Genomic DNA, 22061 nt, shown 5'->3' on the forward strand with positions numbered 1-22061 from the left:
AGTTGCCTCAGGTTTTTGATTCTCCTGTGGCTATGGGACAGGGACACGGTCGTTATCGCCGTCGGTGGGAGCGGTTGAGCTTGAGGACCGTGCGCGAGCGTGCATGCGTGGCCCATCATGTGCTCGCTCTCAATCCCATTCCCATCGCATGTCACTGTGTCGCTGTCGTGGCGAGGAATCTGAATTGCCATGTCATTCCTACGACGCGTGGAGACTTCATGGGCACCAATCTTTCTTTTTTTTTTAAAAAACTCGTCCGTCAATTCGTGGCATCCATCGTTTTCGTTTCACTTCTTTTCTGAAACTCGCCCGTCAATTAGCTGCAGTGCACATCTTGCCATCCTGCTCCTATCCTCCTTTTACCTTTTCCTTTTTCAAACTAACGAAGCCTATCTCGCTAGGGAGCTATTTCCTATGTCGATCCAACAATTCTGAAATGAATCATCCCAACAAAATAATACTACATAATTTCCCAGTATGTTCATTGTATGCACTTGGGCAGCCCAGCCTTGAAACCCTAGACCTGGTCACTCCTTGGCCCAGGCTACATATAAAAGCCCGACCTTGAAATTATAGGCCTGAGCTCGACTCAAAACATACAAATGATTATATCGGAGAAAAAGACATGAGAGTTGAAAGGACAAAGTTGCTAACCTTTGTGATCATTTGAATGAATGGAGGCCTTCAAATCTTGACAAATTTTGGGCAAAATTGTGAGGAGCTCGAGGAGAGAGGGGGAAGAACAGAGGAAGTGAGGGGAAAGGGGAAGAACAGAGTGGCTCGGGGGGACGAAGGGTTTATGTACGTTGACCTTTAGTCTCATATTAGGTCCTTTTTCTACTAGTGTGTAACCGACTCCGATGAAATACAATTGAGTTGCATCCTATAGTCTTCTACATACACAACAAGAGCTGCTGCGAAAGCTGATGTGAATTGTAGCGCTCTTGTCAGAACAAGAGGACGACGAACAAACAATCCGTGCAGTGGTACACAAAAAGGTGGTGGTTTCTTCACTCGCTTGGTTCTGGAATCCTAGAAACTGACAGTCTTTTAGCTACTCGTTTCGTTGTTTCGATGAGAATAATTCATACTGTATCTGCTAGGGACGTTGGTCCCTGCTCTGCTAGGTAAACTGATGGAGATTGGCGGCAAGCATTACAAAGTGATATGGCTTCCTGCTTTGGACGAGCACAAGATCTGGGTAACATGGAGGGAGAAAGGGAGCTTTGCATAGCTTCGGTCACAAAGCGCGTCGCGACACAAAGACTTGTATTGTCTATCGTCCCTCGGTCAAGATCTCTCCACGAATAGTGCCGCTCATCGGCCCATCCATCAATCAAACACTGTCCAATTTTTAAACAGTGGCGTAATTTTTTGGGTCTTGGCCTGGGCGAGTCGACGGCGGGTGCCTGAGATTTCTGATTCTATTACGGGACAGGGTCGTTATAATCGCCGTTGCTGGAAGCGGTTGAGCTTGAGCTTGAGTTCTAGCCATCGCATGGAATCTCAATCGCCATGCATGTAAGTCCTACGACGCGTGGAGACTTTGTTGGGCATCCATCGCTTTCTTTTCTCTTGTTAATTTTCTGAAACTCGTCGGTCCAACTCGTTTGCACCCCACGTCTTGCCACCCTGCTCCTCTTCCACTCGTTTTCCTATTTCCTTCTTTCTTGTAAAGAAACGAATGGCGGCCATCTCACTATCTTTCTGCTAGGCCATGGTGAAATATATAGCTCTGAGATGGATCTACGGAACGAAACGCAACAAATAAAGCTCAGGCTGGTTAACATTTTACAAACCAGGGCGTGGCCTCTGTCAAGTGCTAACCCGATATATCAAAATAATGCACCAACAATCTACAAGGGGCATGGACCTCTCTTGTGATAAAGTAGTTGCGAGTAAACTTTGAGTCACCCGTTCAGTTTCTCATACTGTTGGTCAGACTAAAGAAATGGCAGAGAGTGCCCGAGTCCTGTCAAAGCTAGCATTAACAATAGGCAGTTAGCGACACAAAGTTGTTAGCCCTAAACTATTGAGTCTGAACCAAAGCTGGTCTGGTCTGTCGTACTGTATTACTATACTTGTAGTCCTTGGTCTGTAGCTAGTGTACATTGAGTGACCGACCGTTCATGATTTCTCATACAGATGTGTGGTAGGGACATAGTGCTATACATTCCCATGCACGCTGGATTATCATTTCCAAACCTTTTTGCAGCCTCCTCTGTCCTCGGGGGTAGCTAGTTTAAACGTTGGCTTGAGTAACATAGTTGTTCAAATACGAATCCAATGAGATAATTTTTCTTGACATGCATTAACATTTTGTTAGTTAAGAGGGTGTTTGGTTACAGGGACTTATTGATGTAGGGACTTAAATAAGTCTCTTTAAGTCTCATCTAAACCAAACAAAAGAGGCTTATAGGGACTTAAAGTGGGCATTTGGGATTTATGAAATAAGACTCTCAAGGAGGGGCTTATAGGGACTTATAGTTGTAATATGGTCTTTTAGTCCATGTTAAGTCCCAGGAACCAAACAGGTAGGGACTTATTAAGGACTTGGGACTTATCAGTTGGGACTAAAAAAAGTCCTAGGACTTATGCCAAACAGAACCTAAATCTTTAGTCAAAATTTGACACAAACTACCAAAGGGACCTATAAACCAGGACGGAGGTAGTACCGCTGTACGCTCGCCAGCTGCAGGGACAAGGTCTAAAAAAATATACTCCACTATAGGATGGCTTGGACTTGTGCAACCAAAAGCACGTGGAACCGCAAATTCTGTGTGGGACCGAGGGCGACGGCCATCGATGCAATCTACCCAAGTACCCAACCAATTCCGCGCCGTCCCCGGTCGACGACGACGAAGAGCCAGTAGCCCCCTACGTATGATCTACGTGTGAGCGATTAAATTAAAACTTTATCAGTTGTGTCTAACCAATCGTTGCAACTATAGTAGTGCTATCTTTGGGCTTTTTGTGGTGGCGCCTCCTCGGTGATCCCGACCGGCCGGCCGGCCGGGGTTTAACTTTTCATAGGAATCGAAATCAAACTTGGCAGCCGAAGAAATTGATTGATTGAACGGAGATAGTGGTAGTACTAGTCACATGTCTTAGTCGAGGTGAGGCCGATTACGTACGAACTACCCTGGTGGATCGACGGAAAACCGGTACCAGCATGTTTGGAACACTAGCGGGTAGTGCGCGGCGGTGCCGCCGCGCCATTTGGACTAATTAGCTATTTAGTTATTTTGTAATTTTTGATAAGTTTGTTTGAAATATTTGTTTAGGACAAAGTAGTCCATCCTCTTCTTTGATTTTGTTCCATTCCTGTGCGGCTGAACAGCTTCTGTACATTGTCTCGAGAGCATTATAGGTACTTGTGGTCATTAATGACTATGTTGTGACGATTGCAAAGCTGGTAGACAGCAGCTTCGGCAGCTTTCTCTTTTGTTGCCTCTTTTGTTGGTGCTGGAAGTCCACGAAACAGATACATCTGAGATTGTGTTTCCCCGTGGGCAGAGGAGCACTCCTTTGACCCCGCGTGCACTTGGTCACTTCCCTCTGTCCATCTATCCATCCTCCACACCTTCACTCATTTATTCAAATATGTGAGTGACCGTGGCAAGCTAGCCACTGTTACATGTGCTGAGTCCGAGGAGGAAAAACAAACAAGTACAGTGTACATAGTGGCCACTGCAGGAGAGGAGCATATATACTGGCCAGTGGCCAGTAGCCACTCTAGTTCCACACATACACCGCAAACAAACGGAGCCAGTAGCTAGCTAGCTTTGATGGAGAGCAGGGGCAGCGCGAGAGGACGAGACCGCGGCCACCTCGACCATCATCGGCAGGTGCTACTGCTGAGGCCGGCCGCGGCATGGAGCTACGCCTCCGACGGCGGCGGCGTGTCGTGGCCGGCGCAGAGGTCGCTGTCGGCTTCGTACACGTGCGGCTACTGCAAGAGGGAGTTCCGGTCGGCGCAGGCGCTCGGGAGTCACATGAATGTGCACCGCTGGGAGAGGGCCAAGATCCGCCGCTACTACTGCTCCGCCTACCCCGCGGCTCTAGCTCCAGCTGCTGTCCATAGGGACTGGGTGCCCAACCTCAACTTCTCGCCGCCGCGTTGCCCCGATGGCGACTATGGCGGCACATCCTGGGCGACCCCGCCCGTCTACAGCTCCTTCTCTACCGCGGCGGGCGCGAAGGCGGCGAAGGCTGCGTTGGTGGTGGACCTGGAGCTGGGGGTCGAAGGAGGAGGAGGAGGTTTGGATCTTGAGCTTAGGCTTGGCTGCTCTTGAGCGTTGACCCTTGAGGACTCACATTATAATCCATCATCAATCTATCTATCTATCTATCTATCTCTGACATGTCTGCATGCACGACCATGTACGCGTGCATGCATGCTAATGTTGGCTGCCTAGAGAACGAGAAACGCAGTGATGTTTTAACTATGTAGTCGTTTGTTATTGGAGTGTAGATGCTAGTCGACTTCTTCCATGCCTGCTTCTGGTTTGACTTTGATGTAATCTGGCCCGAGGACTTCGTTTAAGAGAAACCATGCGAGATTTCTACTCTTGTCTCCGGAGGGCTTTTGCCTGTGTATCTTAGCTTTCCGGTAAACATTTGTGCTTTTTCGGTGGGCAGTGGAATTATTTGTTCTGGTGGTCTTTTGTTTGTTCTGCATGCGCATGGCCAGCTGTCATTTATGAGCGGCCAGGTTGTGTACGCGTGTTTGGCATCTACGTCCCAGCGCGTCGGCGTGTCGTCGTTGGCTGCTGTGTTTTGTCCATAAAAACATAAAAGAAGAAATGTAGGTATATAACAACAAAAGGAGGGACGCATGTGCTTTTCTTGACAGATCATAAGATGCGAAGTACATGCATGGATAGTACAAGGAGGGGTACAACTACGATGGGATTACATAGCTACTGACTACAGATGGTGCACGGAGTCGATCTTTAGTTGATCGTCGTCATGAAGAGAGCTAGTTCTTGAGATGTCCTTGCGCTTTATTTATAGTGCACAAAGGACCGCTTGGTTTAGTTGATGAGCTAGTTGCTCACTCCTTTCCGTCGGTGTAGTCGTCGTCGGAAGATGAGATCTCGATTGCTTCTTCGGCACTTGTACCTTTCTTTGCCACCTTGTTGATGGTCTTGCTTTTCTTCATACGTGGTTGAAGCTCTCCTGCCTTGAACTTTCTTGCTGGTGGGTAACTTTGGCCTCTCAACTGATCTATTTCTTCTAGCCAAGAGAGGTCATCGTCTTTTTCCTGCTGAAAGGCTTTGTCTTCATAGGCTTCATTGAGCTTGGTCTGTGGGTTGGCTTCCTCATCGTCGGATGATTCAAGTTGGTGGATCAGTGGTGAGGGCTTCCTTTTGGCTGGAAAGGAGGGAGAGATAGGTGAGCTATCGGGGTAGTCGAGGTAGTCGGGCACGAATGGTTCTGGTGGAGAGAGTGGCTTTGGGGACAGAGGCTTGGCATCCTTATTGGGCTCCATCTGGACGTTGCCACGGTGAGAGTTGCTGAGGGGGAAAGAAGCCTTTTTATAGCGGAGATGGATGTACAGTAAAATCTTGTATGAGTGGACGTGTGAACACGTGTGAGTCTGTTGCCGACGTGTGTCTTCATAGCCACACCACGAGTGCATGCGGTTTAAACAAAGTTACTGAAGCTGGGGCATTATTTTTGCTTATTGCATGCAGACCCTTGTTGCTATGTTGAGCGGGTTGGTTACGTAAAATAGTACAAGTGCACGTCAGTCGATGTGACTTGAGGTTTGATAAGAGAGATAAAGCTTCCATTGGCTACTTGATTTTTATTCACGTTACATGGTCTAAACACACTGTATGATACAGGACCCATGGCAGGCTAGGCGCATTGCATGCTACAGAATCTAAGGCAGTTTAAACGCATTCCATGCTACAGGACCGAAGGCATGGAGAGCCTTCTTATTTTACACAAGAGCAGGAAAAGCAGGAGGAGTCTAAAGTTTTTTTATTCTGCACGCGAGGGGAAAAGCTAAAGGGTGCTGACTTTTTTTTAAGCTCGCATGCATCCGTTCCTTGTCTTGTTGATTAGTCCTTCTCTTCGCGTGCTTTACGCCATACAGGGTGCCTAGTTCTGGTCGGTGTACTCGGTGCCAGCGTGGGCTGGCTGCTGACCGAATAGGTCTTTCTTTATTCTGAAAAGATCGGATATTAAAATATAGTTAGCCTTGAAATTCCATATGGATAACTCTGTACGTTTCTGTAAAGAGAGAGAAGCTGTGCGCACCCTCTTTTGTTTTTATTGGAAAGGTGGTCGTTGCGTTTCCTTCTCTTGCCTGTTGAGTCGTTTTCTTCTTCCTGTCAAGAATAATTTGTCAGCTGGTTACTATATATGTAGAAGGGTGAAAAATTGTTTTCACAAAAAATACCTTTGCAGCAGAAGGAGAAGGCGGGTGTGTGGCCTCAAGCGTGTTGTCTTGTGATTCATTTTCACCCTGTGTTTCTTCGGTCGGTGGTTGAGCGTTCTCTGGGTTTGCTGGCTCGAACAATGGTTCGGTACTTTCTACCTGGTAGAACATATGCTCTCCGTCGAGGGAGTCTCTAGTAGGTGTTGCAATGACAGTAAATTTTTTGCCAACCAAACCGGTCAGTTCGGGTGGCGTATACTCCGCCCTGCTGTTGGCTTCTGCTACTAAAATCAGTACTTGCTTTCCTGTGAGGATTTCTCCCTGCTGGCCCCAAAATATGAACCGAGCAAATGGCGAGTCTTCGTGCCTTTTTGCGTCTGCATCGATGGCATTCAGTGATATTTTGTATCTGCATGTTCTGGCAGTTTAGGGAGGGATTATTAATGAGTAACTACCAACTGTGAAAGTTGAATGGTATACCTCGGCATAGGAACAGTGGTGATGCAACGTGAGCATTTATACGTGTCGCCTTCCATTTGAACTTTCTTTCGACAGTCTTTGCAACTTTTGTACCACCAGTCACTTGATAGGATAACTTCAGTGACAAGAATTGAAAATCTGTAGCGTTCGTCCTACGTAGACGGAGGTAAAATTGTTCCGTGGATGAGCAAATTTGTGTAATGATGTAAAGGAGTAGCAGATGCATTTTCTTACCATGATGTGGTTGGGTTCAAGCTCAGCAATTTCTGCTATTCTTGCATCTACCGGCTCTTTTCTTGCTCGATGGTTACCAAACCATTCAATCTGGGATGGAATACCTGTCACGTTGTATGTTTATGCATGTTAGGCAGAAACTGATACGTGATACAGCTGCATTAAGAAAATTAAATGTTGAGTTGTTTACTTGTGTCTGACGGTCTTCATTTCTGGTATTGGGATGTTGACATATAATTTGGTCACTGATGTCGATTTGAAAGCGAGTAAACCTGCGTAAATCGATCTGTACCATGTTATCAGAGTTGATGGAAGGAAGAATAGGCGAAAACTCGTCATTACATTGGCTGACCTGAATAGTGACTCACTGTAACACCTACAAAAAGAGCAACGATATGCTGCGTGGCAGAGCTCTCCACGAGGCCCGCGGCGTTGAAAGTAGTGGCGTGTGTCCCCCAAAGTGTCACCACAGCCCGCTGGCTTCAGACAATAAGAAGAGCAAAAATTATTGACGAAACAGATTATGATTGGTGCACTGGCAGGGATCGATAGTGTTTGCCTACTTTCCATCAGTGATGTAGATCTGACAGCGCTCATCAGGGTTTGCGCTGGAGCCTGGCAAGAGTTCTGTGACTTGCACGATTACTCCAATAACATCTGTTTTGTAGTTGTGATCTATATTAGGCTATGGAATTTGACGGGGAGGCATGACAAAATGTTTTGTAAATCTTATTTGTCACCTGATAAGATAAAGTTCTGATCAGCACGTGCTTCCAGAACAGAGAATGGCCTGGCGTTGTGGGCAAATATTGGGAAATTCACGGGTTGGGGCTCCACTTTTTTAAGCTTAGTGCGAAATGTGAAACATACCCTGAGGGGGTGATCTGAAGATCTAAACTTGCTCTTGGCATCATATAGATTGAAGTCCTCAATTGTATAAATTGTTCCCTCGGTGATGTGCTTCGTAAATTGGGCCATTCTCTTCTATGGAATCAAACCTTCCATTGTGCCACCCTGCATTTATGAAGCAAAAAATGCAAAGGTTTAGTGTTCATATTTACAGTAAGTAGGTAAAGATGAGTCAGATGAAAGCAACCTGTCGATCAAGCAGCAGGAAGTCCACCTCATAGGTAGTTCCTGTGTCTTTTCTTTTGAGCTCCCAGACTCTTGCGATCCTGGCCATAACTTTCCATCTAAATGATTGCTTGTTGATATCTTTCAGGAGAGGCAAGTCCATCTTGGTGTGTGCTCAGAGACCGTGGAGCATGCTTTGATGGTTTAGTAACTATAGGAACTGATTGCAGAAGAAGGGAACCTCCCCTATTTATAGTGTTTAAGCAGTAGGAGAGATTAACAGGATGCCCCATCAAAGAGACACGTACTTGCTACGTGTCGGCTTACAAAATAGGCAAGCGTTACCTAAATATATATAAAAAAAGTGGGCCTTCTAGAGAGGGAGGTGTCCATCCATAGAATAGTGCTTGCATGCATGCCCCACACAAGGACGCGTGCACTCTGAAATACCCATGCTAAATTAAACGTACAAACATTTACTGGCTGTATTTTTGGAGAGACCATTCAGCATTTTTCCTATTTTGAGTTAGAAAATAATAGGTATTGTAAGACTTTATCAGATAGTGGTTGTGCATAACAGATACTTTTACTTAACGAAAATTAGGCACACGCAGAGTTAGAAGGAATGCATTTATTTATTCTTGGAAATGAGTTTGATAATCAAACGGCCTTCTTGTCCTTGCATGCATTTCAGTATTTGCAATCGATTTTCTAGCGTGAAGCCGGGTGGGTATTGGTCATCTTTTACGAATATGCGTTCGCCATAAGGTCCTAGCATATATCGTTCAGATTTTCACAGGCTGTTTCGGATCCTGCATCTGGAGCACTCCACACTTGTAGCCTACAAAGAAAATAGTGCAAATTAGAACAGTTATGATACACCTGCAGTTTACTGTTTACCTGTACTTACTTGGTTTGGTTAGTTCGTGCTTCAAGGGACGCGGTCTGGAAATCTACCGCCTGGGAATAATGCTTCTGTGGTAAGAGATTTTTTTGGGATGCTTGGTTGGTTCTGGTCTTGCATGACCGCGAACAGTCGCGTATTGCTGGTTGATGGGACATGCGGTCTGGCTGTTTTATAGCTCGGCAAATCATGGACACCTGGGCTAGATGTGGCGAGGTGAGCAGGGCCACACCGACGTGTAGGCTAAACGTGGAAATGAGGTGAGGAGGCACTGGCACGTGGGCAAGACGTGGCGAGGTGAGCAGGGACGCATGGATTACATGTGATGACGCGTGCACTGGACGTGGTGATGTGAAGAGAGGTGTGTTGTCGCATGAGCTGGCGTGAATAATCTAAAGAGCTGCAGGGTGTGTGGATGGGCATCCAGGAGTGGAGAGTTGAGTTGATGGGAGTCATATTATTATATGCATGAACCATGCAGTGGTGGCTATGGAGAATGTGAGCACGTGTATAGGCACAAAGTGACGTGTCCGGTGAGTTAATCACATACGCTGATGATTGTGGAGAGGTAGGTGCATTTGTAACCATCCAATTAAGCCATGTCCTTTCGCCTATTTATTGAGAATAGGCCAGCTTGTGTTTGGCAAGCTTTGCTTTCATTAGACCTTCTCATACAGCTAGCTTCTGAGTGCCATGAGTGAGGGAAGAGCCCGGATTGATGATATCGTTCGCAAGAGACGAATCAATAATTGGTTTCGAGAGGAAACCTGGCACCGCGGCGAGCCTGAGTTGCGGCCGGAGAACGACCGAGAGGCAGTTCCGCGGCTACGTGCTTTTTGCTACGGTCCATGGCGGTCACTCCCCTGTTACGCCCGAAGACGTGCTGCGTGTCATCAAAGAGCGATGCGGAAGGGTGCAAGGTACAGTGAGAATTGAGCGAGCCCGTCCACCTTATCATTTTTTTATGAAGTTTTCCTCTGATGATTTCTGCATGGAGGTTTTACTTCTATCACGGGAACTGCTGTGTGGCTCTGCCTACATCTCTTTCTGCCGCTGGAATTATGGTGCCCGGTGTTCATATGGCCAGCTTGAGTATCGGACAAACCTTAGTTTTGAAGGTCTACCAGAAACTGCCTGGGAACCAGAAGCAATGAGGTAGATTGTTGCAGGTCTGAGAGGCGAGCTCATTGAGATATTGCCGTCCGAAGATCGGTGGGTAATTGAAGTAGCTGCATGGCTTGCCAATCCTAACAAGGTACCTAAATCAGTAGAAGTAGAGGTGCCGACACCACCTCTACCGCCTTGGAAGCCAGATTCTGATGATGAAGGAGAATCGCCACGACGTCCATCATCGCCTACCAGTAGGAAAATGATGGTTTTCCCTGTGATTATTCATGTGAAAGAGGTCTTGGACCGTGGTCCCTTGATGTCTGAATTGCCATCTAAATATCTTCCTGACGAAGGCGTGGATCTATCTCGAATCCATGTGTTCGACACTTGGCGTGGAAAAGTTGATGGCAGTGGCCCTGGTGATAATGGAAAGGCCTAGATCATGTTCTAGCAAAGTTGTTAAATAGCAGCAGCTTTTTTTTTCCTTTTTCAAAAAAATTGGCAGTTGTATGATGTATGGTTGTATGCTATCTTATCTTGCCTAATTAATGAGTGTTATCTTTGTAATTTATGTACTTTGTTATTATTTTTCATGCCATTTTTCTGCTTCTTGGTTTGGTTGCCAAGTGATGCATCCAGTCCGCATAATAAACTTCGATTACGGTGCTAGGAGAAACCAAGGAGTAATTCACAATATAGGTGGCCAGATTTTACAACACATCTAGTTACTTACTGCTAAAAAAGGTTAAAAAAAGAGAAAAACACGGACCACCTATTTTTACAGAGTCCCAACTTGTACATGAGTAATTCACAATATAGATGGCAGATTTTACAGCACATCTAGATACTGCTGGTAAAAGAGGTTAAAAAAAGAGAAACACGCAGTACATATTTTTACAAAGTCCCAACTTGCACATTTTCTGATGACAGCTACTTGTTCAGTTGATCCATGCCTTGATGGACGCTTCCATCTTCCTGAATTGCATGTATGGCACCATAAAAGGTTGAGTCATGTCTGGTAGCTCGACTGGCACTTGTCTCATCTTGATTTGGCGTGGGATGAACCTGGCATCTTCACACCAAGCAGTGCAATCGTAGGATGAAACGATGTTCTTCCCGTGGTCCTCCAGTGGATCATCAATGATAGTCTTGTGCTGCTTCACCATGCAATATGGGCTAAGAAGGTACTCGATTATTGGAGCCGTGTAAAAACTGCATGGCATGTCATGGATCCTGAGCTCCGCTGTGTGATTGATTGGAAACCCAAATGATCCAAATGCTGGTGTCCATGGCTGGATGTCAACCTCACCAGCACGGATCTCAGCTTGAAATATGGTACGTACAGTGTGATAGAGTGAGCGACCCGTAAGAGGAATGGAGGTTGATAGCAAGAAATTTGACGCCGTAAGCTTTCTGGCTTTAATTTTGATGTATTTTACATCATTCAGATAAGTCTCAAGAGTTTCAAAGGATGAGAAATAGGTTTCAGCATGCGGTGAAAAAATGACCATGCTAGACAAACTCTGGATCTGGGCGGGATCGATAAACCTCTGGGAAATAAAGCATTGGATTGGTTTGCTTCCAGAACTGGTTATGGGCACAGTTGGGCAGTAAGGCAGTCTGGCTGGGTGGGGCTCGATTCTGTGCTCGCTGATAAACAGATTTACATTGTACGCGCTAAAGAAGGCCATTTCTTGGTCTGCGGTGTACGCATCCTCGTCGGACACGTTCACTTGTATGGTTGGAGGCACCACGATGGATCGAATGGCCCAAGCGTAGCATGTAAAAGTGGATGGATATTATATTGAGCGTGAGTCCTGTGTGACATAATCTAAGGAGCAATATGGACTGAGGATTTGCTCTACTATGATGCTCTTCCACAAATGAAGTGGCAGATTTTCCATTGAGATAGTAATGTACTGATTGGTAGAGATTCTTCCTAGATGGAGTAGTGCATCATCTACAACAAATCTATAGCGGACACCTTGGATAATAATGGTGGAATGTCTCCTAGAGAAATTGTAGACACGGTTTCCAGTGGTGTGGTGGGTGCAGGTCATGACAATCCTATTGTCGGTGACGTCATAGAAGTACAATTTGTAGTGCTCGGTGAACTTAGCGACGAGAGCAGCAACTACATGCTGAGACGGAAGAGCATTAGATGGAGAAAATGGGGTAATTATATAATTACGATGGAGAGGCACGCAACTACGGGTTGCGAGCTGGATCGCTCCCATGAAACATTTTTCAGCGTTTGGGCGATGGAAGCCCACATCGTTAGTGGAAGAAAACTCGTCGTCCATCACAAGAAAAATGCCTGAAAAGAAATGACAAATAAAAGAAACCATAAGGCATCAGTAAGTTACAAAGCAAGATGACCGAAGAACAAAAAGATTTAGTAATCTATCCCTCCGAAAGCATGCCTACCGATGGTCAGAGGGGTGGCAAAGTGTCTCAGGGCACCATAGTTTATTCACACAGGCTGTAATGATTTTGGAGCGTGTGAACCCATAGCATGGATCAGCTTCTTTATATAGCAACTGGCCGTATGTACTATAGAACTACTGTCACCTGTATGCGTGGCGTCTCATGGTAGATTGTTTGCATGCAGCAGCGGTAAAACATCTCGTGCGTATCGTCCCCATGGTAGATCACTTGCATGCAGTAGCTGTAAAATGTCCCGTGCGTGCCATCGCCATGGTAGACCGCTCGCATGTAGAACACTTGGCTAGTAATCAGAGATGTGCTTCCGGTCGTCGGTGGTCCAGAAATATTTTAACTACATGCATAGTCATACACATCTTCTATTTGGCAATACAGTGCTGCTTCACTGTCAGCTTCCGCCATTACTGGCCCCACAAGCAATGCCGCTTCCTCCTTTTCACGGACGAACATGCATGCGTATTTTAATCTCCAGAAGACATGATAGAGGGGGTAGGCCAACTGTTTGCCATAGAATCCCAGCTACACGTCAGCTACAGTGACGCAGAGAGGGACAGCTACAGCAGCGCTACAGTGTACTAACTGGTCAGGTAGCTACAGTTGTGTTACAGTGAATTAATTGGTCAGATAGGCACAAGTACATCAGTGTTCAATCTGGGCAAGGCAAGGTAGGCAGGTTTGGCCTGGCGAGGTGAGTGAAAGCATGCTTGCGCGTGGGCTGGACATGACCAGATACGTACAGGCGACGCGTGGTTTGGTTATGTAATGTTTAAGTTGTCGCTGTCGTGAGGAAATAAAAAAACTATATATTTTTAATTCTACTTTTTAGAATTGTAACCTTGTGTATGTGTTATAAATAAATGCAAGTTTGCTATATATTGGCAGACGTACACAATTGCTAAGCTAAATAGTGTAAGCCAGTGTAATCATATAAATTGCTAAAAAGAAATCACCACATTTTTCTTTTTTGAGGATCAGAAATCACCACATAGTCTATAATTCGAATGCATGCATGGTGTACATGGGCCAACAAAAGCTGGACCTTATGGGCCGTATCAGAACGGACGGCTGAAGTTAGATAGGCTGGTTGAATCTGTAAACTATAGTAAACAGAAAATGCTTTAAAAAAAAGAGAAACTCAACCATATGGTCTGGAAGCAAAAACAAAACAGGTTGCAAGCACACACATATTATTTTTTGATCCAGCCTAACTTCAACTATTTACTATGAACGAAAAATTTCATAGTAAATCAAGAATATAATTCAATACGTAGAAGGAAATTAAAATAGAGCAAATCTCTCTAAATTTGAATACGAAAGTACAAACAATGAACATTTTCTTCATACATTACATTCCTTATAATGACCATATGTACAATATACTTATCCTCAATTAAAAAATTTAACAAAAAAAACCTACAAAGACAATGAATTAACACAGCATCGACCTGCATAGACAATGAAGCAACACAATACCAAAAATACCATTTTATTCAGCTAAGGCACTTAAAAACAACCAAACTTAATTATTTAAATAAAGAGGACACCAAGAATACCAATCATACATTTTAGAGGACAACCTATTAATTATTTAAATAAAGAGTCACTTTCTTTTCGAAAACAAAATTAGTTAGCATCCACGCCTGTGGGCTAAGGCAACTGAATAGTTGCTATATATCCTCGAAAAATGTAATAAGAGCGAAAAACTTAAATTCCAAATCTTTGGATGGTACACTCAACTGAACAGTTCTCCCTTGGGTTGATAGGGTGGACCCAAGACTTATTGCCAGTCGCTTCTTCTTTCTCGTGTTCGATCTCTCTTCTCTGGCACGCTCTCGGCATCCCCCCCATTCATGGCGTCTAGCGCGTAGAGCATCTAAGGCAGTACCACTATAGTGCAAGGCGTCTTCACTGCATTTCTCGCAGGTTCGTCTCTTGAACACCTATGATGGAGCACCGGAAAATGTATTGCTATGCACCGCCCCCTCTGATGATCAACTCATAAATCAGAAAGATATATACCTATAGCAATTACGCATATTAAAGTTCAAAAAAGAATTGGGTCAAGCACAGGTTTTATTAATTCTATCTGTAAATAAATTACGTATTGCAGGCAGCCATTAGCACTCTGAACACAGGGCTCTAGTTCACCAACCCCCATCTACTTCTCTCTCGCGCACTTTCCCGCAGGTCCTCCACTCATCGCGTTTAACAGGTAGAGCATCTAGAGCAGTACCGTGATAGTGCAAGGCGTGCTGGTGAAGCGAACACTCATCTGACGGGCCGACGACTTTTCGACACTGCTTCCAGATTCGCCTCATGAACACGGACGACCGAGCATCGAAAACCCTATTACTACGCACCGTTCTGACCCGATTTGCTCTTTTCATGAGAGCCGTTCAGATGTTCAAATGATCTAAAAATTGGAGCGACCTCACGCATCAAATTGTGCACCGCACAAAAAATGTTTCTTTAAATTTTCCTAGTATCGTTTTATTTTTTTTCTGGTTAGGTGCGGATGAGTCTGGGCACCAAAACACCGCACTCGCCAACTGCTAGATAGCATCATAGCAAGTTCCTCGTAAATATCTTGTGCACTCTACATCTTTCTAGTTGTGCACATATAATCATAAAGACACCACTATCAAGATACTTTCTATGCCATAGACTCTACAAATCCATACTAAGATATTTAAGGATATGAATATACAAATGCATCTTTAAAGCAATGTCACCGGTTAATCCAAGTAGACATGTATTCAGTCGCTTCTTTTTTTCTAGCATTTAAGTGGATCTGATTTAAATATGTTTTAAGATGTTTGTTCTGAAAAAAACTTTTATCACAAAAGCAATTTGAAATTTACCACGATATAATATCTATGGTCGTGATTTGACAAAATAATTACAAATAAGTATGAAAGCTTAGTACAAACAACTATAGCAATCACACATAATAAATTTCAAAAAAGAAAGGGCCTAGGCACAAGTCTTCTTAATCTATTTGGCAAAATATTTAAAAATAAGTATTAAAGCTTAGAATAAACACCTATAGCAATCCCACACAATAAAGTTCAGAAAAAAAAAACGGGTCAGACACAGGTCTTTTTAATTTTGACTGTAAGTAAGTTTTGCATTGCAAGGGATGATGAACTTCTTCACCGGGCCTTATCTACTTCTCACTCGCGCCCTTTCCCGCACGTCTCCCACTTGTGGCGTGTAGCGCGTAGGGCATCTAGGCAGTACCGTAGTAGTGTCGGGCGTGCTGGCTACCAGTGCAGCGAGCACTCACCTCACGGACCAGCGCCTTTTGGGCACTGCTCGCAGATTCGCCTCCTGAACATCGGCAATCGAGCGGCGAGCAATGCTGGTGAACTTCGCCCATCGTACACCGGGTTTGAGCTATAAAAATAACCCTGGGCTCTCTTCTTTTTCTCTATCTCCACAAGGTGCCCCATTCCTTCTCCCTAATTTTGACCTTCCTTTCTTCCTCCAGTGGCAAAAAACTGAGAGGAAGCCCCCCAATGGAGAGTGTGATCTCAGAGTTGATCATAATTCTCATGTCTGGGATGCTAGCAGCATTGCTTGGCTTCTCGATGCTTCTGTGTGCAATGATCCTAGATGATCGCCATGACGCTGCTGCCCGAGCGGTGGCTCTTCGAGGCAGTGGTGCCCGAGCGGTGGCTCTCCGAGGCAGTGGTGCCCTTGCCACTTAAGGAAGATATGCTTCGTAGTTCTCTACTTAAGCTACCTACAAGATATCATATTGCCCTCTTTCATTTTTTTCGCATTTCGCCATTGGAGGGAGATATGCTTGGTAATGTTCTACCCGAGCTACCAAGGAGATATCATATTTCTATCCTTCATTTCTTTTTCTTTTTATTCCTTCTGTAGGTGCCCGCACCTTGCCGGTTTCATGGCTTCTCTTATCTGTGCTTGTTTACCTTGCCACATGTTAAAGGTAATCTGCAATATATATCTGTTGTTGTTTTCCCTGGCGATTATAGACTTTATTGGATGGCAAATTGGGACTTGGTGTTTCACAAGTTGTACATGGCTAAAGGCTGCACATGTTTTTTTCTAACAACAGGAAAAATAAAATGAAATCGAACTGCGCAGATAATAAATAAACACATTATTAAAAAAAAGAGGAAACACACATGACCTTAGTTAGTACACCACAGCCAACATACATGACATAGAAGTACAAAGACAGATAATTTTACACATGGAAAACTACGAAATACGACCTGATCTCCTCAATGCAACCATAACATCTAAGCAATCCCGTTCCATCATCGATTTTAATTTCGGCAAGCCTCAGATTGTTAACACCCTATTCCATCTTTGCCTGCTCACCTACCGCTTCCCCGTCCAATCGCTTGGACATCTCTAACCGTTGAGCGTTATCCTTCAAGATGGCATCAGCAATCGCCTCTTGCACTAAACAGGAACTATAAAATGTAAATTTGTCAATAAAAAAGTGTACATGTTAATTTATCAGTAGGTAGGAAATGCAGTATGTAACCATGCAGCTAGAAGATTAACACCTCTCCATATATCAGTCTTAACCCAAAAAAAATCCAAAAAACTATAATAAATCTAGCATAAATTTGTAGTCAACACCAAATCTGAAAGAACTAACCATGTAAAAACGGAACTATAAACGACGAACGATTTCTTCATAGACTACATTCCTTGTGATTGCCGAATGTTCTCCGTTCTCATCTTCAATTAAGAATTTTAGGCCCTTCCGAGACGTAACACGCGAGACAGCTACATACAATTGTCCATGTGAAAAAACCGAATTCCTCAAATACACACAAATCTTTGATAAAGTTTGCCCTTGACTTTTATTTATTGTCATCGCATAACACAACCGAATTGGAAGCTGGCAACGACGCAATGTGAAAGGCCATTTACACCCAGAAGAATTAAGCACAATACGCGGAATACAAACTCGTTCCCCTTTATGTGAACCAGTAATGATTTCACCTTCTATAACTCTGTGACCAAGGCGAGTGACAATCAAGCGTGTCCCATTGCATAAACCAAGAGATTGATTGATATTCCTTAATAACATAATAGGCACTCCGAGCTTCAAGGTAATCTTGTGGTGAGGGAAATTATTAATTTTAATTGAATTAAGTGGCTCAGGCGGATAGAACAGATGAGCATCGTCACTATGATCAGTGGACTTAGAAATAGTGTCACAGCTTAGAAAATCCATCGGGAAACCAGGAAGCCGTCCGAAAACAATATCATTGATTTCATCCACCACAGTGTTTGTAGGGCAAACAATAGCTCGGGTAGATAAATACTCCGCATTATTGTAATTAAGGAAAAATGAATCATAGACATAATCAACAATAGCTGACATATGGTCTGCTTTAGGCTGAAGCAATAAATCACCAGGTATTTGAATCCAAGACGGCACAGATTCATCGCCTTTACAGTGCATAGGAACAGAACGAGTTCCAATACTCTGTACCCATTCAGAAAATTCAGAAAGCTCTGCTCTTTCATTATGAGATAAACCAGGACATCGAAGACGCATATTGCAATGAAGTTTCAAAACTTTATATGTTGCCACAACGGAGAAATAATCAAAGATGCATTAATGATATCATCCCTCGCGCCACCCTCTATAACCGGTAATATCTGTCTGAAATCACCACCAAGCACCACAACCTTTCCACCAAAAGGTAGCAGAGCATTTTCCTTATTTTCAACAGAAAGAACATCTTTCAAAGTCCGATCAAGGGCTTCGAAACACCAACGGTGTGTCATAGGAGCTTCATCCCAAAGAATCAAGCAAGCTTTCTGACACAATTCAGCCAAATGAGAATTTCTGGAAATGCTACACTGACTGCGATCAGTAATGTCAACAGGTATCCTGAACCTAGAATGACATGTGCGACCACCAGGCAGGAGTAAAGATGCAACGCCCGAAGAAGCAACGGCAAGAACAATTCTTCTTTCTGATCGTAAATTGGAAATGATAAAATTCCAAAGAAATGTTTTACCAGTCCCACCATAACCCGATATAAAAAAAGGGCCACCTTTCCCGACATGAACAGCATGTACAATCTCGTCATATATGGCACTCTGTTCACAATTTAATTTTTCATATGTAAGCGTAGCCTCAATTGCTATTTTGATTGCATCATACCTCATTTCTTCTGCCACAAGTCTATTTTGACAGTCGGAATCTACTGAAATCGATCGCGTTGTCAAATTAAACGCTGACAAACACGATCCATTCTTAGCAAAAAGGGAACCAAGTTCATGCAAAACTTGTTCATACAGAAACTCAGGCGGCACAACATATTTTCGGTTGCCCAATGCCATTGAAAGACGATAAGAAATATCCTCTGCCATACTCGGCCAATAACGCTCAAAAAGAGCACGACCATTAAATATTTCACAATGTAACAATACTGCCATAAATAGATGGCGCAGCTGAAACGGAGTAGCCCAAACAATTGCTTCATCAAACAACCTAAACCACTCATTATCATCTCCTACCAATCCTCTGGCTTGGCAGGCCTCCTTGAAAGTATCATAAAGAACATCATCGTAAACTCTGAGATCTTCAAAGCAAGTAGCACCAGGAACAATCATAAGCAACATGCGAAGAAAAAATAACTCCCCTGTGCTTGGATGCACATGGTAGATACGACCAATCTTATTGCCAAATTTTTGCTGTCGCTTCCGCTTTGACCATATCTTCTCTTTGCCATCCCAACACCACTTAGAAGGGAATTCCAAATAAGTTAATGTCCGAGCACTAAAATGTTGCTGGTTAGCTACAAACCATTCGCTTAACATAGTTTTATGAGCAGATGGATTACTTAGTACTCTTTCCAAATCATCAGTTTCATGAAAAATAACTCGATTCATAGCAGGCATATGCACCACTAATCTCTCGACAGAAGGTTGTCGACCATGAATATCATAGCCAAACATTCTCCAAAATGATTCGCAAGCAGATAAATACCTACAGCAAACAACAGAAAACTGAATAAATAGGATAAATGAACAGAATACACATAGAGTAAGCAGAACAAATTTACAAACCAATGTATTAACCTGCATTTAACATATTCATCGATTTCATTCCTCCCAGTTGGATTACGGACAACATACACGCTTCTATTTTCATTTTCAGAACGGATTCGGAATCGTGCTACACCAGGGCCTTTTGTGAGATACTTACAAATACTTAAGAAGGTTTGTCTTATTGCACCACTCAACATTTATATGAGCCTCAAACTTTTTGAGCAATTTCATATTGTAGGGAACAACCCATTGATTATCCAAACGAAGAGTCCCCTTCTTTCTAAGAACAAAATTAGCAGAGGGGCGTCGACGATATACAGGAAACCCCATCTCATCCACCATTGTCTCACTGTTAAAAGACTTTGGAAATCGCTTTGAGCAAGTGCCATCTTTCATACAAGGGCACTTGTCATCCAACATACCACATGGGCCGTGAACCATGAATTCATCCACAAGTGTATATCCCAAAGGGTCAACCATTGGGTCTGGTAACTCAGCACACACCAGATTATCTATAAAAGCAGGCGAAGGATCCTTCGTACTCTCTTTAAGCCAGATAAGAGTATGAGTATGAGGAAGCCCTCTCTTTTGAAATTCCACCACATACAAATCTGAAAATCGTATAACCAAAATAATGATAATTAAATTCAAAGAAGGAGACCACAATGGTACAGTAGGGAAAATAAATAATAACTCACAAGCTTGAATAGCTCCAAATGCTGATCCATCCTTTACATCTTCTAAAAATTCTTCAAATTTTATATTGAAAACACGCGTAACAATGTCAGGACGATCAACGTGAGTCTGACCACCTTCATATGCGAGAGCATCAACAACTTCTTGCCACTTTGGATTGCATGTAAAAGTGACAAAAAGATCGGGAGCACCATATTCGCGACAAATAGCCATACCATCATGGTAATTAAGCACCATGTACCGAGGGCCACCCGTAAAACTCGAATGTAATATAAACTGAATCCCCAAATTCTCACCAGTTGATCCACCCTGTCCGACAGCATCAGTAATACCTTGATACGTCTCAGAACGTAAATCATCTTGTTGCTGAAAATGAAAGTCCAAACGATTAGCTTCCACACAAGAATAAGAATTCACACCTATCTGCTGGCTCAAACGAGCGCAACAGGTATAAGGATTTTGCTCCCCCCGTCTATAATGGAAGTAATAATTATAGTATTCCATCATAGATACTTGCCCTCGAGAAGAACGACCACGTAAACGTCCACCAATATTACAATGCCCATCTCCATGAGGCCCACCAATAGCAATATACTTGATACCAAGATGAAATCCTTTGTCACCAAAGGGAAATAACAGAGGATATTGTAGGGGCATAAGACTCGAATTCAACGAAGAGATATGCCGAAGAAAACCAGAGTGAGTTTCAGCAATAACATCAAATCTTTTACATTCAGGCGTGTAATCGCCGACTACAAGAGCAACCACCTCACATGAAGCAGGACCAGAAAAATGGTTACCATGACCACCGCCTTCATCACCCATAAAATGTATAGCCACCCTAGGAGCAGAAGGAGAACACAGATTTGCCCTAGCCATTCTAAACTTATGCACCAATTTATGATGCCTATTTAACATAGCAATAAGAGAAGCCACAATGCCTGGATCAGGATCAAGTGTTTCAGCTCCTTGACGATCAAAGGCACTAATTCTCAACTGCACTTCATCAGCAGAGTCCACCATATAAAGCTGAGCATACTTTGGCGCACTATTCCCCGAAGGAAGAAGAGGACCAATACGATGATAAACCACCCCATTCATCTTGAAGACATAGGGACCCCCGCCAACATTAATACTCTGATCAACTCGAGCGCCAAGAGATGTGAAGCAAAACATAGAATTGTAATGCCTAATCAAACGCATGAAACGGCTAGAGATAGGACCCCCATCAAACTTAATCAAATCCTTAAGAGGAGATGGCCATCGGGAAATGAAGGCAACGACACCTTGCCTCCCTTGCAGCAGCCAGTATACACTGGAAGGCGACCACCACCAGTAGCATAACTCTTACAGCCCTCCAGAAACCAAAATGAAGCATGGCACGCCGGGCAAACATACTCAGGACCACCATAATAAGAGCGAACACGTGAAACGCCTGGCAAAAATAACAAAAACAGCAAGGAGAAGGGAAAACAAACAGACAAAGAATCTAAAGAGCAGAATATAAAACTGAACTACCTTTAAGAAGTAATATATTTTCCTTAGCAAATGGCGGCTCCATAGCAGGAACTACAAGACAAGAGAAACTTTCGATCTTCAACCGATCGGGAGCAAAGCAGTTAAAAGCCGTAAACATAACAAACAAAATCAAGAAAACACACACCTCTTTTT

The 22061-nt window shown here is 43.7% G+C and overlaps 1 protein-coding gene across 1 annotated transcript; it reads left to right on the forward strand.

Annotated features, from left to right (window-relative positions):
* Window positions 1-3788: 3788 nt before the first annotated feature.
* Window positions 3789-4420, forward strand: LOC119280608. Its single transcript, XM_037561408.1, has one exon. The coding sequence runs from the start codon at window positions 3789-3791 to the stop codon at window positions 4293-4295; it is 507 nt and encodes a 168-aa protein (XP_037417305.1). The 3' UTR covers window positions 4296-4420.
* The last annotated feature ends 17641 nt before the right edge of the window (window positions 4421-22061 follow it).

The sequence above is a fragment of the Triticum dicoccoides genome, chromosome 3B (assembly GCF_002162155.2).
Source record: "Triticum dicoccoides isolate Atlit2015 ecotype Zavitan chromosome 3B, WEW_v2.0, whole genome shotgun sequence".
Lineage (NCBI taxonomy): Eukaryota > Viridiplantae > Streptophyta > Magnoliopsida > Poales > Poaceae > Triticum > Triticum dicoccoides.

Bases quoted from the DNA above. Each gene is read 5' to 3' on its own strand.
- LOC119280608 (XM_037561408.1), top strand. From the start codon at position 3,789: ATGGAGAGCAGGGGCAGCGCGAGAGGACGAGACCGCGGCCACCTCGAC.